The following is a 16,635-nucleotide window of genomic DNA, read 5'->3' as shown; positions in this document are numbered from 1 at the left end:
CTGAATCGGTGCTGAAAAGCTGCCTCACCTCTGCCCCCTTTAATTTTCTTGGCCCAGCTTCCTCCAGGACTCGGATCAGAGGCTGCCTTCTCCAGGAGGCCCTTCCTGGGCTTCACTGCCTCCTCCTCTAAGGCTACCTTGGGTCTGCTTTGCACGTATACTGCACACAAGTGTGTCTGTCCTCACGGTCTCTTCTCGAGGCCAGGGATGAGTCTTGCTTGGCCCATAGGAAGCCCTTAAATGGGCTTGTTTAATATGTGCCAAGATTTTGAGCCTGGACTCCTGGCAGACTAGGAGAGCCCTGCACACAGGTGCTGAGGGGTTCAGGAGGGAGGTAATGAGTTCGGTTTTAACCATGTTTGCCATGAGAGAATGCTGCTGGGACATGAAGGCAGAGATCTCCAGGCGGTAGAGCTGTGGGATGGGGCTCAGGAGGGACAGGAGGACTGGATATGTGATTAGAATCCTCTGTACCAAGTGACAGACAAAAGCCTGGGATGAGGGGAGCGATTGAGAGTGAGAAAATGGGACCCAGGACAGAGTTCTCTGAGGTGGGGAAGACAACCAGGAAAAAGCAGGATCAGGGAAGGGAAAGGAGAGAATCCAAGAGGAGGAGGAGGAGGTCAATAGTATAATAAAATAGATAATATCAATGATTTAATAGAATAAATATTACTTATAATATTCATTTACATCATATGTTATATACAAATATAAAAATGAATTAGTAGAATAGAATAAAAATACAAATAATTGAAAAAGCTACAAAGAGGTCTACCTGGATGACCACTGAGAAAGAGCCAGAAGGGCTGTAAAATAAGGTGATAAACTTGTCGGGAGGGTAGTTTCAGTAGAGGTGCTGGTAATCCAAGGGACTAAGGAGCGAGTAGTTTTACACAGTTAACTGTGAAAGGTAGATGTCAAGGAGAGCTTGCTAGGGATGTTTTGGATCGTCTTCTGAAGAATAAACAAGGGGGCAGCTGGGTGGCTCAGTGGACTGAGAGCTGGGCTTAGAGATGGGAGGTCCTGGATTCAAATTTGACTTCAAGATACTTCCTAGCTAAAGGATCCTGGGCAAGTCACTTAACTCCCATTGCCTAGCCTTTACCCCTCTGCTGCTTTGGAGCCAATATACAGTATTGATTCTAAGATGGAAGGTAAAGGCTTTAAAAAAAAAAAGAGTGAGAAGACCTGGGCAGTAGATAGGGAGAACCTTCCCACCTGAAAAAGCTGGGAAGACTTCCATGAACTGATGCAAAATGAAATAAGCAGAACCAGGAGAACACTGTACTCAGTAAGAGCAGTATTGTACAATGATCAACTATGAATGACTTAGTTATTCTCAGCAATCCAATAATTCAAGACAGTTCTGAAGGGCTTTTTTTTAGAATCAATACTGGGTATTGGTTCCAAGGCAGAAGTATGGTAAGGATTAGGCACTGTGAAGTGACTTGCCCAGGGTCACACAGCTGGGAAGTGTCTGAGGCCAAATTTGAACCCAGGACCTCCCACCTCTAGACCTGACTCTCAATCCACTGAACTACCCAGCTGCCCCCTCCCCGCAAAGGGCTTCTGATGAAAAAACATTATCCACCTCCAGGGAAAGAGCTTCTGGAATCTGAATGCAGAGCAGATCAGAAAAAACTCTGTTTTTCAACTTTGGGTTTGGGGGGTCTGTTTTCTTTGGCAACATGGCTAATATGAAAACATGTTTGACATGATGTCATATGTATAATCTCTAGCAAACTGCTTGTCTTCTCAAGGAGGGGGAAGAGGAGGGAGCAAGAGAAAGAATTTTGAACTCAAATTTTTTTTAAAAAAAGGCACGGGAAATTGTAAGAAAACATCAAATAAGATTTCTGGTCCTTGAGAGTTATTTCAGACATATTATTATTTATGTAATAATATCTATACAAGAAAGTTATTCAGACAGATTAATTGACTGGCCTTTGGGCCTAAGGGTGGCAATGGAGGCAGGCTTTGAACCCAGGCCCTCCTGGATCCAAGGCAAACACTCCATTCACTCTACCTCTCATGTAAGATAATATGAAGAGGGAAAAAAAGCAGGAAAAGGAACGTCAGACATCTTAGCTACAGCTGGGCATTTAAAGGATGTGTATTTGTGCTTACAAAAGTACAGAATAACAAACACCAGAATGGAATACAGAGAGGTCCTGTTTGGAGGATGGGATGAACTCTCTCCTGCCCATTTTTAGATTTGATCCCCACTTACACTTGAGTGGGGGAGGTCTGTGCCCCACTGTGCAATCGTGGGTGACGAATCAGAATGGACTGACTGCCCCCCTGGGCAGTCCTAAGCAAAGTGTTGGCTGTAATTGGGCCCTGGAAAATGGAAGGCAGGCACAGGAAGTGACAAGGGAAGGGTCTTTAAAATGCCAAGAACTTCCTGGGAAGAGGTCTTTCGCCTTCAACTTGACTTTGGACTGCATGGATTTTTCCCTTAGAACTACCAAGGCTGACTCCTTTCCTGGATTTTCTGAAGGGACCAGCCTCAGGAGAGGCCTCCCTCTTGAGAGAGGCTCCCTGCATGCCCAGGTCCTGGATTCAAGGCTGAGGCCCCTCTGGCTAAGGACTGATTAGCCCCTCCTGGGTTGAGCCCAGGGTACCAGCAAATACTTAGTGCATAGGCTAGATATCTTACCCTAGCCTCTCTCTGATTTCTTACTTTCACTCTTTCTATATTTTAGAAATCAATGGCTAAAAAATCATTTTGGAATAGATTAAATTCCTGGTGACACTATTCTTACATAATCTAGTCCACCCTTTTATATTAACCCCTTACATTCCAGCCCTTACATGTTCTAATGCTCTTATTTTACAGAGAAGGAAACCGAGGCTAGAGAATGGATTGGGTAAGGGCACTCAGATTATGAAGGGGAGAACCTGGATCCCTGGAGGCCTTCCCTGGCCCCCCGATTCCTTAAGACAACAAGTCCTCTGTTCTTTTTACTGCAAACCCCCTGGTATTTGTAGGATAACAGATCTGCTCATTATATGCATTATATGCATATTTAAGTATGTTCTAATGATGTAGAGGATCATATGTAAAAAAGCACATGTGTGTCATGTAAAAGCCATCCATCACAGCACTGAGGGGTAAAGGAAGGATGGATCCATTGTTACATCAGGGACAGAGAGTGGCAAAGCCCTGAGTCCTCCAATGGTCTCACCCTTGTGACTACTCAAGCCCTTCATTCTTTCTATTCATGACCAGACTCTAGAGCTTGGCTCTAGAACTCAACTCCTTTCTGCTCCCTTCCACCTGGCTCCCTGACCTAGCACATCACCAGGAGCCCAGGGGAACACAGGTTGGACTCCAAGATGGAAGGTAAGGGTTAGAAGAAAAGAAAATGTCTTGATACAGTGTTTACCTGCCATTGCATGAGAGAGTTGATGGAACTGTATTGAGGGCAAGCACTTTGCAAATCTCCAAGCATCCGATCCTCTCAGGCTAACAGGGTTTGGGAAAGCCAGGCCTTCCCTCCTGGAAAATATCCGCAGCAGCCCTGCCCAACACCACAACCAGCTGAGATTCCAAACACACTGTCTACCCCTCCACAGAGATCTGATGGGTGCAAGAGGGCACACAGAGGCAGAATCTCCGTCTCTTTCCTTTCTTGCTTCCTTGCATGTGGCAGCCCTTGTTTTGCACATCTTTATAATGGCTTTTATTTTCCTTGCCTTCTAAATGGGCAGGGAACTAGAGAGGGAGGGAATTGGGACTTCAGAATAAAAAGAAATTGTAGGAAAAAATCATCTTTTTTTTTTTTTAAAGAACTAAAGAAAGTTTGAAAAAGGCCCTCAGAGGCCACATTGTCCGAGACCCCTGAGATAGCAGATCAGAGCTCCAGAACTGGGAAGGCCACTGAGGCTGCTCAAGTCCAAATCCTTCATTGAACTGAGGAGGAAAGGGGGCCTCAGAGAAGCTGCTCCGGGGCAATACAGAGCGGGCTGATGAGGACCAATGAAGCCTTAGGGGAAAGAGGCATGGTCCCCAGAGAGGAGGAAGCCCATGGTTCTCCAAGCCACAGAGAGCCACCAGCAAAACCCGGGCTTCATCCCAGATCCTTCACGAAGCTGTTCACCTGTTGGAAAAAGAGAGAAACCCAAATCAATAGTATTTAGGAGAAAACTATCCCTCCCCCAAAGTCCTCTTGGGAGAGAACCTGGGCTCCCTGGTTGGCTTCTTTTTGACTTGGGAGCCCCAGCATGTAGCAGAACATTTGGCACACAGTAGGTCCTTTGCTGCTCTCTCTGATTGGTGTGAAAGTGATCCCAAGTCCTCGAAGGCACAAGCTCAGGTTCTGACACAAGCTAAAAGACTTTGATTAAGGCCACCACCATGGAGGGCCAGTCTGAGCTCACCATCACCAGCTAAGGGATGATGGGTAAAATTCGCAGCTATGGCACCTCACAATCACCAGTTAAAAGACATTCATGACCTGAGGTAGTGCCAGAGCACCTCTGTGAATAGAATAATGGCTCCCAAAGCCCTGGAAGAACAGGAATAATCAGACCAGAGGCATCTTGGTAGAGCCCAGAGGTTTGAGGGAGGAAGAAAAAACAACTCGTTTAGAGGCATGGTCAAAGGTAAGTGGAGGAGGGGAGAGCAGAGAGGACCTGAGTCCTGACTATGGAGGCCCAGAGGGCCTCGATGCCTGATGGACGAAGTGAAGGTGTTTGTCAGCCACCATCGCCACCAACACTATTACTACTACTACTACTACTACTACTACTACTACTACTACTACTACTACTACTACTACTACTACTCTTTCTCCTTCTTCTTTAATTCTTACCTTCCATCTTAGAATCAATACTGTATATTGGTTATAAGGCAGAAGAGCTAGGCAACAGGGGTGAATGACTTGCCCAGGGTCACATAGCTAGGAAGTGTCTGAGGCCAATCTTGAACCCAGGACCTCTGGTCTCTGGGCCTGGCTCTCAATCCACTGAGCCACCCAGCTGCCCCCTTGATGACCACTTCTGAGAAGACATTACTGGAGGGAGCCCAAAACCCATTCTCTGCTTTCTTCGGTCTCATCAGTGAGGGCAGAGTGTTCCCACAGACAGAAGAGTTAGAGATGGAGAGCTGGACTAGGTTTTGGAGGCCAGCAATTCAGTCCAGTCTCCTTGTGGGTAGAATCTCAGAGCCATGAGGTGATGTCAGATCACATACCCAGGAAGGGCAAGACTCTCCAGGCTTCTCTGCTTTAAACTCAGCACTCTCTCCTAAGTGTCTCCAAGAGGCTCTGAGCTTTTTGGCCTCCCTTTTATGAGGTGAAGGCCCAAAGAGGCCTGGAAGGAAGTTTAAAAGTATTCTGGTCTAATCCCCCCATTTAACAGGTAAACAAACTGAGCCCCAAACAGAGGCCCAGAGAGGGCCCCTTAGAGAAATGAGCCATCCAAGGTCCCAACGTGCCTAGATCTCCAGCTGACTGTTTTCCTGTGTCATCCAAGAGTCCCCCCACCCCCCTTTCCTGGCAGTCAGACACAGACAAGCAGGAGGCTCAGAGCCTCATTAAACCAGCCTGGCGTTCTCACCACCAAGTGAATTCACTGTAAGACAGAGTTAGGGCCCTGCAGACCTTTCTCATGAGCTCTTCTTGCTTGGCCGCCACCTCCGAGAAATCCTCATTGACATCCAGCACCAGCACTGGGGTCTTCTTCAGGTGCTCAAAGTGGAGCCTGCAGGAACCAGACACGTGGGGGGGAATGGGGGGAGGCTAAGAAACCCAGTCCAGGAAGAGGGGCCAGGGGATACGGAGAGAAAAAACTATGTGGCCTCAGAGTCAGAAGCCCAGGGTTCAAATCTGGACTCTTTGCCATTTATTAGCCTTGTGATCCTCAGCAATCACTTAAGGCTTATCTTCAACTGTTAAATGAAGGGTCTAGACCAGAGGGCCTCCCAACAACAGTGAAATGCCTTCTTTTTCTTTACGAGTTGTTGGGATGCTCTTGGGGTTTATATATGGTTAGGTTTATAGATGAGGAAACTGAGGAGGGAAGTCAAGTGACTTGCCCAGGGTCACAAAGCTAATCTAGCCATTTTTGTTGTTGCTGTTCAGTCACCTTGGTCATGTCTGACTCTTTGAGACCCCATCTGGGGTTTTCTTGGCAAAGACATTGGGGTGGTTTGCTATATCCTTCTCCAGGTCATTTTACAGTTGAAGAAACTGAGACAAACAGAGTGAAGAGACTTACTTGTCACACAGCCAGTAAGTGTCTGAGGTCAGGTTTGGATAAGAGGCATAGTAGATAGCATGTGGCTGACCCTGAAGTGAGGAAGACCTAGATCCAAGTGCGACCTCTGTATCCCCTCACACCTAGCAGGTTGGCTAATATGACAGCATAGGAAAGTAATGAATGTTGGAGGGGTTGTGGCAAAAATTGGGACACTAATACATTGCTGGTGGAGTTGTGAATTGATCTAAGCATTCTGGAGGGCAATTTGGAACTATGTCCAAAGGGCTTTAAAAGACTACCCGCCCTTTCATCCAGTCATTCCACTTCTGAGTTTAAGGAAAAAGACTTGTACAAAATATTTATAGCCACTCTCTTTGTGGTAGCAAAAAATTGGAAAATGATGGAATGGCTGAACACATTGTGGTATATGTTGGTGATGGGATACTATTATGCTCAAAGGAATAATGAACTGGAGGAATTCCATGTAAACTGGAAGAACCTCCAAGAACTGATGCAGAGTGAAAGGAGCAAAACCAGGAAAACATTGTACAGAGACTGCTACATTGTAGCACAATGGAATGTAACTGACTTCTCTACTAGCAGTAATGCAATGATCAGGACATTTCTGAGGGACTTATGAGAAAGAGCCCTGTGCACATTCAGAGGAAGAACTGTGGGAGCAGAAACACAGGAGAAAAATAACTGCTTGATCACATGGGTCGATGGAGATATGATTGGGAATGTAGACTCCAAATGATCACCCTAATGCAAATATTAGTAATATGGAAATAGGTCTTGATCAATGATACATGTAAAACCTAGTTAAATTACTTGTTGGGTACAGGAGGGGGGTGAGAGGAGAGGAGGGAAAGAATATGAATCATGTAACCATTGAAAAAGATTCTAAATTAATTAAATAAATAAAATTTAAAAATATAACAAAAATCAAATGCCACCTCTGACACTAGATGTGTGACCCTGTATGAGTCACTTGACTTGCCATTTTCCTCAGTAATAAAATTTAGAGGTGGAATACAAAGATCTCAAAGGTGTCTTCCAGCTCTTAATCTCTGGGATGGAAATCAAACACAAATCTACCGGACTCCAATATCAGTGCTCCCTAATGCCTAAGTAGCATTGTTGGCTCAGTGAGGCATCCTTGGGGCAGATCTGCATTGACTTACTCTGTCACTTTATGGATGAACCAGTCTTCATGCTGAGCATGGAGTTGTTCCAGATAGCCCAGCTCAAGGCCCTTCTCTTCCACCCTGGCCCTTCGATGTAGTCTCTTCAGACATATCTAAAAGATAATTCCAGTCAGCGAGGCTAGGACACAGCTGTTTACCATCCCCTGTTTTGGTGATTCTTGGTCAGGAGTGAATTTGGGACCCTTCAAACTGATCATGGAATTTCAGGGTTGGAATGGCCTTCGGAGGTCTTGCCTATCCTCCACTAGAAAGAGGCATGGATCCCTTCTAAAACCACTCCCAAACAAATGTCTATTCAGCCTCCACAATGGTGGTTAACTCATCACCTTCCGAAGAATCCCATCCCACTTCTGGACAGAGAAATGGAATCTTCTCTGCAACTTGTACTCCTTGGTTCTGAGTCGGAAGGTCTGCTTCTGAGGCTAGCTGCCCCCGTGACCCTGGACAGGTCCCCACAGATCTCTCTGCCATGGCTTCTTCATCTTAAAATGAGGGTGTTGAGCTAGATGGCCTCTGAGGCCCCCAGCTCTAGTCTATGAAAAATGGAGAAGTGTGCCAGCTCCTTCCCAGTGTTTCTCCATTTGAATGGAAGCTCCTTGAGGGCAGGGACTCTTTGTATCCAGATCACTTAGTAAATACTTACTAAATAAATACTTGCCAGTTGATTGATTACTTGATTTTTATCTTGCTATCCTCCAGTGCTCAGCAGAAATCTCCTCCACTAGGCAATCAACAAGTGTTAATTGATCAATCCTAATTAGGAGTAGGTTCCAAATCCTGCCTCCACACTTACTAGGAGTGTTCCCTAGGGCAAGGCACAGGCTTCTGGGAGCAGGAGGAGTTTCTTGCTCTGGATTAAAGAGAGCTGGAGTCCACTTCTAAACTAAATAATCTCAAGGGGTGTCCCCTAATGGCACAGAGTGGAGTCAGGAAGATTGAGCTCAAATCTTGCTCAGGACACTTTCTAGCTATGTGGGCAACTCACTTCACTTTTACCTGCCTCAGTTTCTTTATCTTTAAAATGGGATAATAGTTTCTACTTCACAGGGTGGCTGTGAGGATAAGCAAATCAACATAGGCAAATATGCTTTGCTATTGTTGTTATTATTATTATTAATAATAATAGTCTATTATCTCTGGATTGAGCCTGCGATGGCTTTCAAAGGCAGAGCTATCTTGTGCCTACTCCATAATACTGAGCTGGGGAAAAGGAAGCTCCCTCATAATGGGCGGAAAGCCTGGTCTTCTTGGGGTCTCTCTGTTCTGGGCATCCCGGGATGACAGATTTCCAGTGGGGAGGGGCCTTGGAGCTCTAGTTTAGTATAGTTCTCTCCTCAAGCTTGTGAATGGAATCCCTTTAAGATCAGACACCCCAGAGGAGCACCAGCAAGCATTTACAAAGTACCTACTGTGTGCTGGGTTTGGAGGAAGACTCAAAGGAAGCCATTCCTAATCTCAAGGAGTTTACATCTAAAAGGGAGGGACCATTAGTCAGTGGAGAAGCTTTTACTAAGGCCCAGCAAAGTATCAGGAACTAGGTTTGGGGCTAAGATTCAGAGCTAGAAGGGGCCTTCGGGGCCATCTTATAGAAAAGGAATGACCTAGGGAGCACCTGGCTGCTTCACCCTCCATATTTTATAAAGGAAAGTGAATCTAAGAGATGAAATCACATGCCACAGGTTTTTGAAAACCTGAGTCCACACAGAGCTGCTGAAATTTAGTAAAAAAAAGTTCTTAGGTCAGAACACCTGGGTTCTAAAAGTGGGGCCCAGGACTCAGTTTCTTTATCTGTAAAATGGGGTTGGTAGCACTAGTACTAAAGTGATTTCACCTCAATGCGGGCTATTATGATGGGAATTCGACTATTTGACTAGCTTTCACTTGCTAATCCATTGCTGGCTTTCTGGGAACTTCAATTATTCCTGGGCTGCTTTCCTTGAGCAGAGAAGGCAGCAGCATCACAAAGGCAAGGAAGAGAACATTTAAAGGAGGCAGGAAAGAGCTTCTCCTCTTCCCCGCCCACCTAGCAGTCCCCTCTCATCCCCTAAGGCTGCAATGGGAAGTTGAGGCAACTGGTCCTGCCTAACAGAGCCAGGAGCCAAAAAGGGAAATCCAGGTTTCGATTTCTTAGAGGAAGACCAGAGTTCCCTCCTCCCCCCACACTAGCACCTCGGCTAGGGGGAGGCTTTGGCTTCTGAAAATGGAGGATCAGGTATTGAGGGTTCTTGTTTTGTTTACTCTTAAGAGCTAGCTAGAAGGTCAGCAATTCCACTGTCTCATTTTATAGGTGAAGAAACAGCCTCAGAGAGTGACCGGTCCAAGGTCACACAACCAAGCAGAGCTAGATTTGGATTCAGGTACTCTTGACAACCTCCCTCCCTCTCCCTCTCAGACCTCAGGTCCCCTTTCCTCCCTCTAGAATTCTGGGGTACCTGGGAGCAGCCTGAAGGTAGATGAAGCCATCTAAGAGCATGTGACTGGTAAACTCCTGGAGAAGGAAGGAATGCCAGTCTGATAGATGGCCCACTCCACATCATTTAGGAAGCGGTTTTCAAAGAGATTCTTGGCAAAGATGTACCTGGGGGGGAGAAGAAGCAGTGTACAAGGGGAGGGGGGGAACTGAGAAGGCCAGGCAGCAGAGTCAAGCTGGGGCAAAAGGCAGGCTAAGAAGAGCCTCCAGCCCACCCCTCCCCTTGTTTAAGGGGAGAATAAAGTTCTACTGAAAATGCTCTTGTTATTATGGTGGTCCCCAATTCCTTAAGCAGGGTTCTGGCCCATAGTAGGCTTCTTGGCCCTAGCAGAACTCCTAAACTCCCAAAACTTGACAATAAAGGCCTATTCCAATGAGCAAACATGCAGCACCTAGGAAATTCAAGGCTCTGGGCCCAGGGGCTGGAGGTATACTATAATAATGCCAGGGGGCAGCTGGGTGGCTCAGTGGATGGAGAGCCATGCCTAGAGACAGGAGGTCCTGGGTTCAAATCTGGCCTCAGACACTTCCCAGCTGTGTGACCCTGGGCAAGTCACTTGACCCCCATTGCCTAGCCCTTCCCTCTCTTCTGCCTTGGAATAATACACAGTATTGATTCCAAGATGGAAGGTAAGGGTTTAAAAAATATAATAATGCTAGCGTAGTGGTTGATCAGTCATGCCTGATTCTTAGTGACTCTCCAAGGAGTTTTCTAGGAAGATACTGAATCCTTTGCCATTTCCTTCCCTAGTGTGTCCCATTTTACAGATGAGCAACTTAGGCAACTAGAGGTCAAATGCCTTGCCCAGGGTCACACTCTGAGGCCACACTGGAATTCAGATCTTCCTGATGCTCTATTCATGGGATGCCCTAATAAGAACCAAAACTCGTATTTATATAGTTTGGCAAAGTCTTCAAAACCCTTTATATAGAAACTTACACCTTATATGCCTTTTGCAGAGGCACCAGCCTCCTTGCTGTTCCTGGCACAAGACCAGCCAGTCTCTGGCTGTCCTAGACTGTGCCTGGGATGCTCCCCACCCCCATCTCGATGTCCTGGCTTCCCTCAGGTCCCAGCTAAAATCCCACCTCCTCCAGGAAGCTCTTCCCAGCCACCCTTCATGCCAGTGCCTTCCCTGGGGTAACTCCTTCCCATTTATCCTGCCTGTAGCTCATTTGTACACGGCTGTTTGCCGGTGGTCTCTTCCCCTTGTATCTTTAGCACACAGCAGATTATTGCCAGCCTGATGTACAAACCCTCCCCAAGCCTTTCCTGCTTCCTGGCTGGCTGCTGGTCCCCACCCCCACCCTGGGATAAATGCGGAAGGGTTTTGTGCTCCCCTAAGAGAAGGAATGCAAGCTCGGGAGGGCAGGCTTTCATTTCCCCTTTTGTCTGGCTAGCCCCAAAGCTTAGCACAGAAATGCTAAAAAAAAAGTTGATTGAAATCCAGTAGGAGAACCCAGGCCCTTCTTTGGAGGAGCTCACAGTGTAATCAGAAGAGGAAGCCTGCATATAGCAGGGAAACCAAAGACACACAAAGGGAGAGAGAAGGGAGCCACAGAAGCCTCCAGGAAATGAGAGCTTCCCTGAAACAATGATAACCTCCCCCCCCTTCCCAGGAGAGCAGCCCAAGCCCAAGAAGGGGCCCTTCCTCTCCCACCCCAAATAAGCAGGGCAGGGTGGCTAGAACTATGTTAAAGTTCATTTACTTTATAAAAAACCCCTCCTGAATACTACTGGGCTGTGAGGAATGATTTCAGACAGAGCCAGAAAGCCCTTCCTGCACGGATGCAGAGTGAAATCTGCAGAACCAGGAGTGGGCGATCAACTGTGAGAGACAGAGCAAGCTCCAAACAGCTGTGCAAAGGGAAGTCCATGTAGGTGGGGCAAAGACTACTAGTCACTTCCAGGGAAAGGACTGGGAGTGGGAATGCAGGTGGAAGCCCCCTGTTTATTTGGGTTTCTATTGTGGGTTTGGTTGGATAAGATTATTCACCCACCCAAATGAACAACACGGGCATATGTTTGCATGATAACGCGGTACAACTGGAGGGGGAAGACATGCTCCTTCTGTAACTAGGCAACATGTGTGGAAGCTGATAAAAATACAAAATCAGCCATCCACATTTTCCTATAACAACCCACAGATACAAAAAGGAAAAAGATTCCCTGGGGGTGGCCGCCCACAAGGAAGGGAAACCGTCAATGAATGGAAGTGGGGGTTGGAAGGGGAATTGCAGAGAGGACCAGACAAAGACAAGCCAGCAGGAAAGAGATTATATGAGAGTCCAGAAAGTCCAGTTGGAGGGAGCTAGTGAGGGCCTTGAGTGGCAGGCTCAGGTGTGTGCACTCTATGCCATTAAGCAATGGGAGTGACATAATTAGGCTAGGGACTCAGGTGTGAAAATGGAAGCAAGGAGCCAATTAGAAGGCTATTAGCTCAGGGAGGGGTAGATTGAGGTGGGCTTAGACCAAGATGGCTGCAGAGGAAGCAGAGACAAGGGGTCAGCTCCCTGATTTGGCCAAGCTCTGATGGAGAGAATGTGGCCAATGGTTAGGGATGGGAAGAAAGGGGAGAAGAACAGCTTCCAGCTCACTGATCTCCAAAGTCATTGGAGATACTGAAGCCATCAACAGCAAGAGCAAGAGAGGTCTGAATGATGAATGAAAAAGCATGATTAGTGCTGGATATTGTCCATGTATATTTCCAAATATAAAAACAAAGCAAGAGTCCCTGCCTTTGAGGAACCTCCATTTCATTATTTATTTAGTTAAACCCTTACCTTCCATCTTGGAATCAATATTGTGTTTTGGTTCTAAGGCAGAAGAGTGGTAAGGGGGTAGGCAATGGGGGTTAAGGGACTTGCCCAGGGTCACATAGCTAGGAAGTGTCCTGAGGCCAGATTTGAACCCAGGACCTTCCATCTCTGGGCTTGGCTCTTAATCCACTGAGCTACCCAGCTGTCCCCAAGGAAAATCCATTTTAATAGGTGAGGATGACATAGCAAATCGAAGTGACTCTGTGGATTGAGGGCCAGGCCTAGAGATGGGAGGTTCTGGATTCAAATGTGACCTCAGACACTACCTAGCTGTGAGATCCTGGGCAAGTCATTTAAACCCAATTGCCCAACCCTTACAGCTCTTCTCCCTTAGAACCAATACACAGTATTGATTCTAAGATGGAAGATAAGGGTTAAAAAAAAGTATTGATCCCTCAGCTATGTGACCCTAGGCAAGTCACTTTAATCTGTCTCATTTTTTTTTTTATTTAAATTAAACCTACTGTATGTTAGTCACACTGCTAAGTTTGGGATATAAAGCAAGTCCCTGCCCTGGAGAAGCTCAGGTTCTAGAGGAGAGAGAACTCAGCAGCAAACAGATAGGCAGGAGATAAATACAGATTAGATAGAAATAGAGGGGCAGAATGGTTAAGGTGGGGGAGTGGGGGGATGGCACAGTATTTGCTTTAGGAAGTCACAGTGGTGGTGAATGGATCCATTCCTACCTTCTACTTAGAATTGATATTAAGTATCAGTTCCAAGGTAGAAGAAAGTTAAAGTTAGGCAACTGGGGGTCAAGTGACTTGCACAAGGTCACACACCAAGGAAGTGTCTGAGGCCACATTGTAAACCAGGACCTCCACTGAATCATCTAGCTGCCCTGAGCAACTAATGCATATCCAGATGGCTAGAGCCAGCAGGAAGAAAAGAACACAGGACCAGTGTTCTGGGGAGATTCCGAGATAGAAGATACAGACTTGGGGAGCCATTTGTGTACTACTGAAGCCATGGGAGGATGGGGGATGGGCCCAATAACATAAAGAGCAGAGAGATAAGAGAGCTGGAGGGCCACTCACATTTAAGAATGAGCAGTCAGCTGTGTAGACAGAGAACAACTCCACAGGCAGAGCCATGAGGTTAGATCTTAAAGAGAAGTCAAGGGGGCTAAGTACAGATTTAGAAACTGAGGCAAGGAAGACCAGGGGACAAGGGTCCCAAAGCAATTTAGTGTCAGACCCAGCTCTTCCTGGCTGCCAAGTCAGCTTTCTTTTCATTGCATCTTTGTCTCCTCTGGGGGCCCCCACATTGGTGCAGGTCCTCATCCCTACCACAGCCTGGATTATTACACTAGACTGCAGGGGATTCTCCCTAGAATCCATTTTCCACTCGGTTGTCAAACAGTCCTAAAGTACTGACCAAGGGGGCAGCTGGGTAGCTCAGTGGATTGAGGTTCAAATTTGGCCTCAGACACTTCCTAGCTGTGTGACCCTGGGCAAGTCACTTGACCCCCATATATCTGCCTTGGAACCAATACCCAGTAGGAAGGTAAGGGTTTAAAAAAATAAAGTACTGACCATGCCCTGCCTCCCTCCACAAACTCCAGTGGCTCCCTATTCTCTCTAGAACACTGGCATTCAAAGCTCTTCCCCACCAGGTCCTTCCTGCAGTTTTCTGACACCTTACTCCCCCTTCATGCCCTGCAAAATGATATAATGACCCTGGCCTCACACCCTGCTGCCTTTTCATTGGCTGGAAGACTCTCCTTCTCATCTCCACTTCTCTGCTTTTCTGGGTTCCAGCTTAAACCCCACCTTCTGCAAGAAGCTGTTTTGTTTTTTTTTTTTTTACCCCAAGAAAATATTTCTTTGTAACCCCAACACACAGTGCAGTGCCTGGGTCCTAGTAATAATGGGTGCTTAATACATGCTTGCTGACTCAGTGACTTGACTTAGGCCATTTAGGGGAGGTTGAGGCAAGATTTCTACTGACAGTGAATGAGGATAGACCTTTGGAAAAAAGGGAAAAGAAGTGGAAAACTCATTCAAAGTTCAGGTATCTAGGGGTAGCTCTATGGCAATCCAGCCTCAGATACTTCCCAGAGGTGTGACCTTGGGCAAATCACTTAACCTCAGCCTATCAGATATCCAGAGGGCAAAGACATTTTAGAGGTTATCAAATCCAACTTCCTTATTTTGCAAATAAGGAAACTGAGGCCCAGAGTGACTTGCCCGAGGATTTACCCACATGCTGGATTGAAATCCATATTCTATGCCCCCAAATTGAGTTCTCCCTTCCCTCCCTCAGTGTTATAGGGAAATGGGTACAGTGCAGAGATGTGGATGATCATTAAATGAAAATTTCTGACACATAGACATGAAGAAAGCTTCATGGAGGAGTCTGGCAACTTTTATGTACAACTTCAGTCCAGAAAAGCCATCCTGTAGGCATGTACAAAAGGGGTTTATGCACAACAGTCTGTACATGAGGGTTGGAGAGAAAGGAGATAGAGGGGTGTGTGTGTGTGTAAGAGAGAGAGAGGGAGAGAGAAAGAGAGAGAGAGAGAGAGAGAGAGAGAGGGAGGAGGGAGGGAGAGGGGGGGAGAGAGAGAGAGAGAGAGAGAGAGAGAGAGAGAGAGAGAGAGAGAGAGAGAGAGAGAGAGAGAGAGAGAGAGAGAGAGGGAGGGAGAGAGAGAGAGAGAGAGAGAGAGAGAGAGAGAGAGAGAGAGAGAGAGAGGGAGAGGGAGAGGGAGAGGGAGAGGGAGAGGGGGGGGGAGAGAGAGGGAGAGGGAGAAGGAGAGAGAGAGGGAGAGGGAGGGAGGGAGAGAGGGAGAGGGAGAGGGAGAGGGAGAGGGAGAGGGAGAGGGAGAGGGGGGGAGAGAGAGGGAGAGGGAGAAGGAGAGAGAGAGGGAGAGGGAGGGAGGGAGAGAGAGAGGAGAGGAGAGGGAGAGGAGAGAGAGAGGGAGAGGAGAGGAAGGGGGAGGGAGAGGGAAGGGGAGAGGGAGAGAGAGGGAGAGGGAGGAGGAGAGAGAGAGGGAGAGGGAGGAGGAGAGGAGAGGGAGAGGGAGAGGGAGAGAGGAGAGAGAGAGGGGAGAGGGAGAGAGAGAGGAGAGAGGGAGGAGAGGGAGAGGGAGAGAGAGAGAGGAGGGAGAGGGAGAGGGAGAGAGAGAGGGAGAGACAGGCAAGGTGGGGAGAGCTCCCGTCTCTCTCTCGTTTCTCTGGGGAATATCTTGATTCGCATCCCGTCTCAGTTGTGCGACCTCTGGCCAAATCTCTTAGCCTCCTTGAACTACAGTTTCTGCAATCTGGGGGGATTTGCCTTGGGATTCCTCAGGCCGGACTCCAAGGTTAAATCCATGAGCCCAGGACACTGGAAGTTCCCACTCAGGCAGTGGCCAACCATTGACAGAGGGCTCACTTTTTGAAACTCAGACACAGAGAGGCTGCCTCCCCGCCTTAGTAGTTTCCCCCTCTGGGAGTTTCTCCAGTGTCCAGTACTTACATACAGGGCTAAGCCAAAAGGGCTAGAAAGAAAGAAAGCCAGTCTGCCCTGAAGGAGCTTCCCTTCTAATGAGGGAGACCACAGAAAACCAGCTAGGCACAGCCACTTCTGGTGGAATACCCTGAATAGCTTTTGAGTCTCCGGAGTCTCCCCGGTCTCTAGGTCTGACTCTCAATCCACTGAACTACCCAGCTGTCCCCAGGCCCATGATTTCTTGAGGCTCCTTTTTAAAAAATGTTCTTTCTGAGGGCAGCTGGGTGGCCCAGTGGATTGAGAGACTGGGAGGTCCTGGGTTCAAAACTGGCCTCAGGCACTTCCTAGCTGTGTGACCCTGGGCAAGTCACTTGACCCCCATTGCCTAGCCTTTACTGCTTCCTCTTTTGTCTTGGAACCTTTTGTCTTGGAACCAATACACATTACTGATTTCAAGACAGAATGTAAGGGCTTAAAAAAAAATGTTCTTTCTCTCTA

At 47.3% G+C, this 16,635-nt stretch overlaps 1 protein-coding gene across 2 annotated transcripts in view; it reads right to left on the bottom strand.

Moving 5' to 3' along the window:
* Positions 1 to 1,174: 1,174 nt before the first annotated feature.
* The window catches only part of DGUOK (deoxyguanosine kinase), a 42,978-nt gene continuing 27,517 nt past the window's right edge, over positions 1,175 to 16,635 (bottom strand). Inside the window, exons 3-5 of one of the 2 annotated variants that reach the window (XM_056814680.1) lie at positions 7,392 to 7,507; positions 5,610 to 5,709; positions 1,175 to 4,106 (exon numbers count right to left, since the gene is read on the bottom strand). In XM_056814680.1, the coding sequence (XP_056670658.1) occupies positions 4,077 to 4,106; positions 5,610 to 5,709; positions 7,392 to 7,507 (246 nt within the window). In that variant the 3' untranslated portion in view covers positions 1,175 to 4,076. The remainder of the gene's footprint in view (positions 4,107 to 5,609; positions 5,710 to 7,391; positions 7,508 to 16,635) is intronic. The other variant, XM_056814681.1, reaches the window with a different exon arrangement.

Source organism: Monodelphis domestica, chromosome 1 (genome assembly GCF_027887165.1).
Source record: "Monodelphis domestica isolate mMonDom1 chromosome 1, mMonDom1.pri, whole genome shotgun sequence".
NCBI classification, from domain to species: domain Eukaryota; kingdom Metazoa; phylum Chordata; class Mammalia; order Didelphimorphia; family Didelphidae; genus Monodelphis; species Monodelphis domestica.
This window is presented reverse-complemented; position numbering and strand designations above follow the sequence as displayed.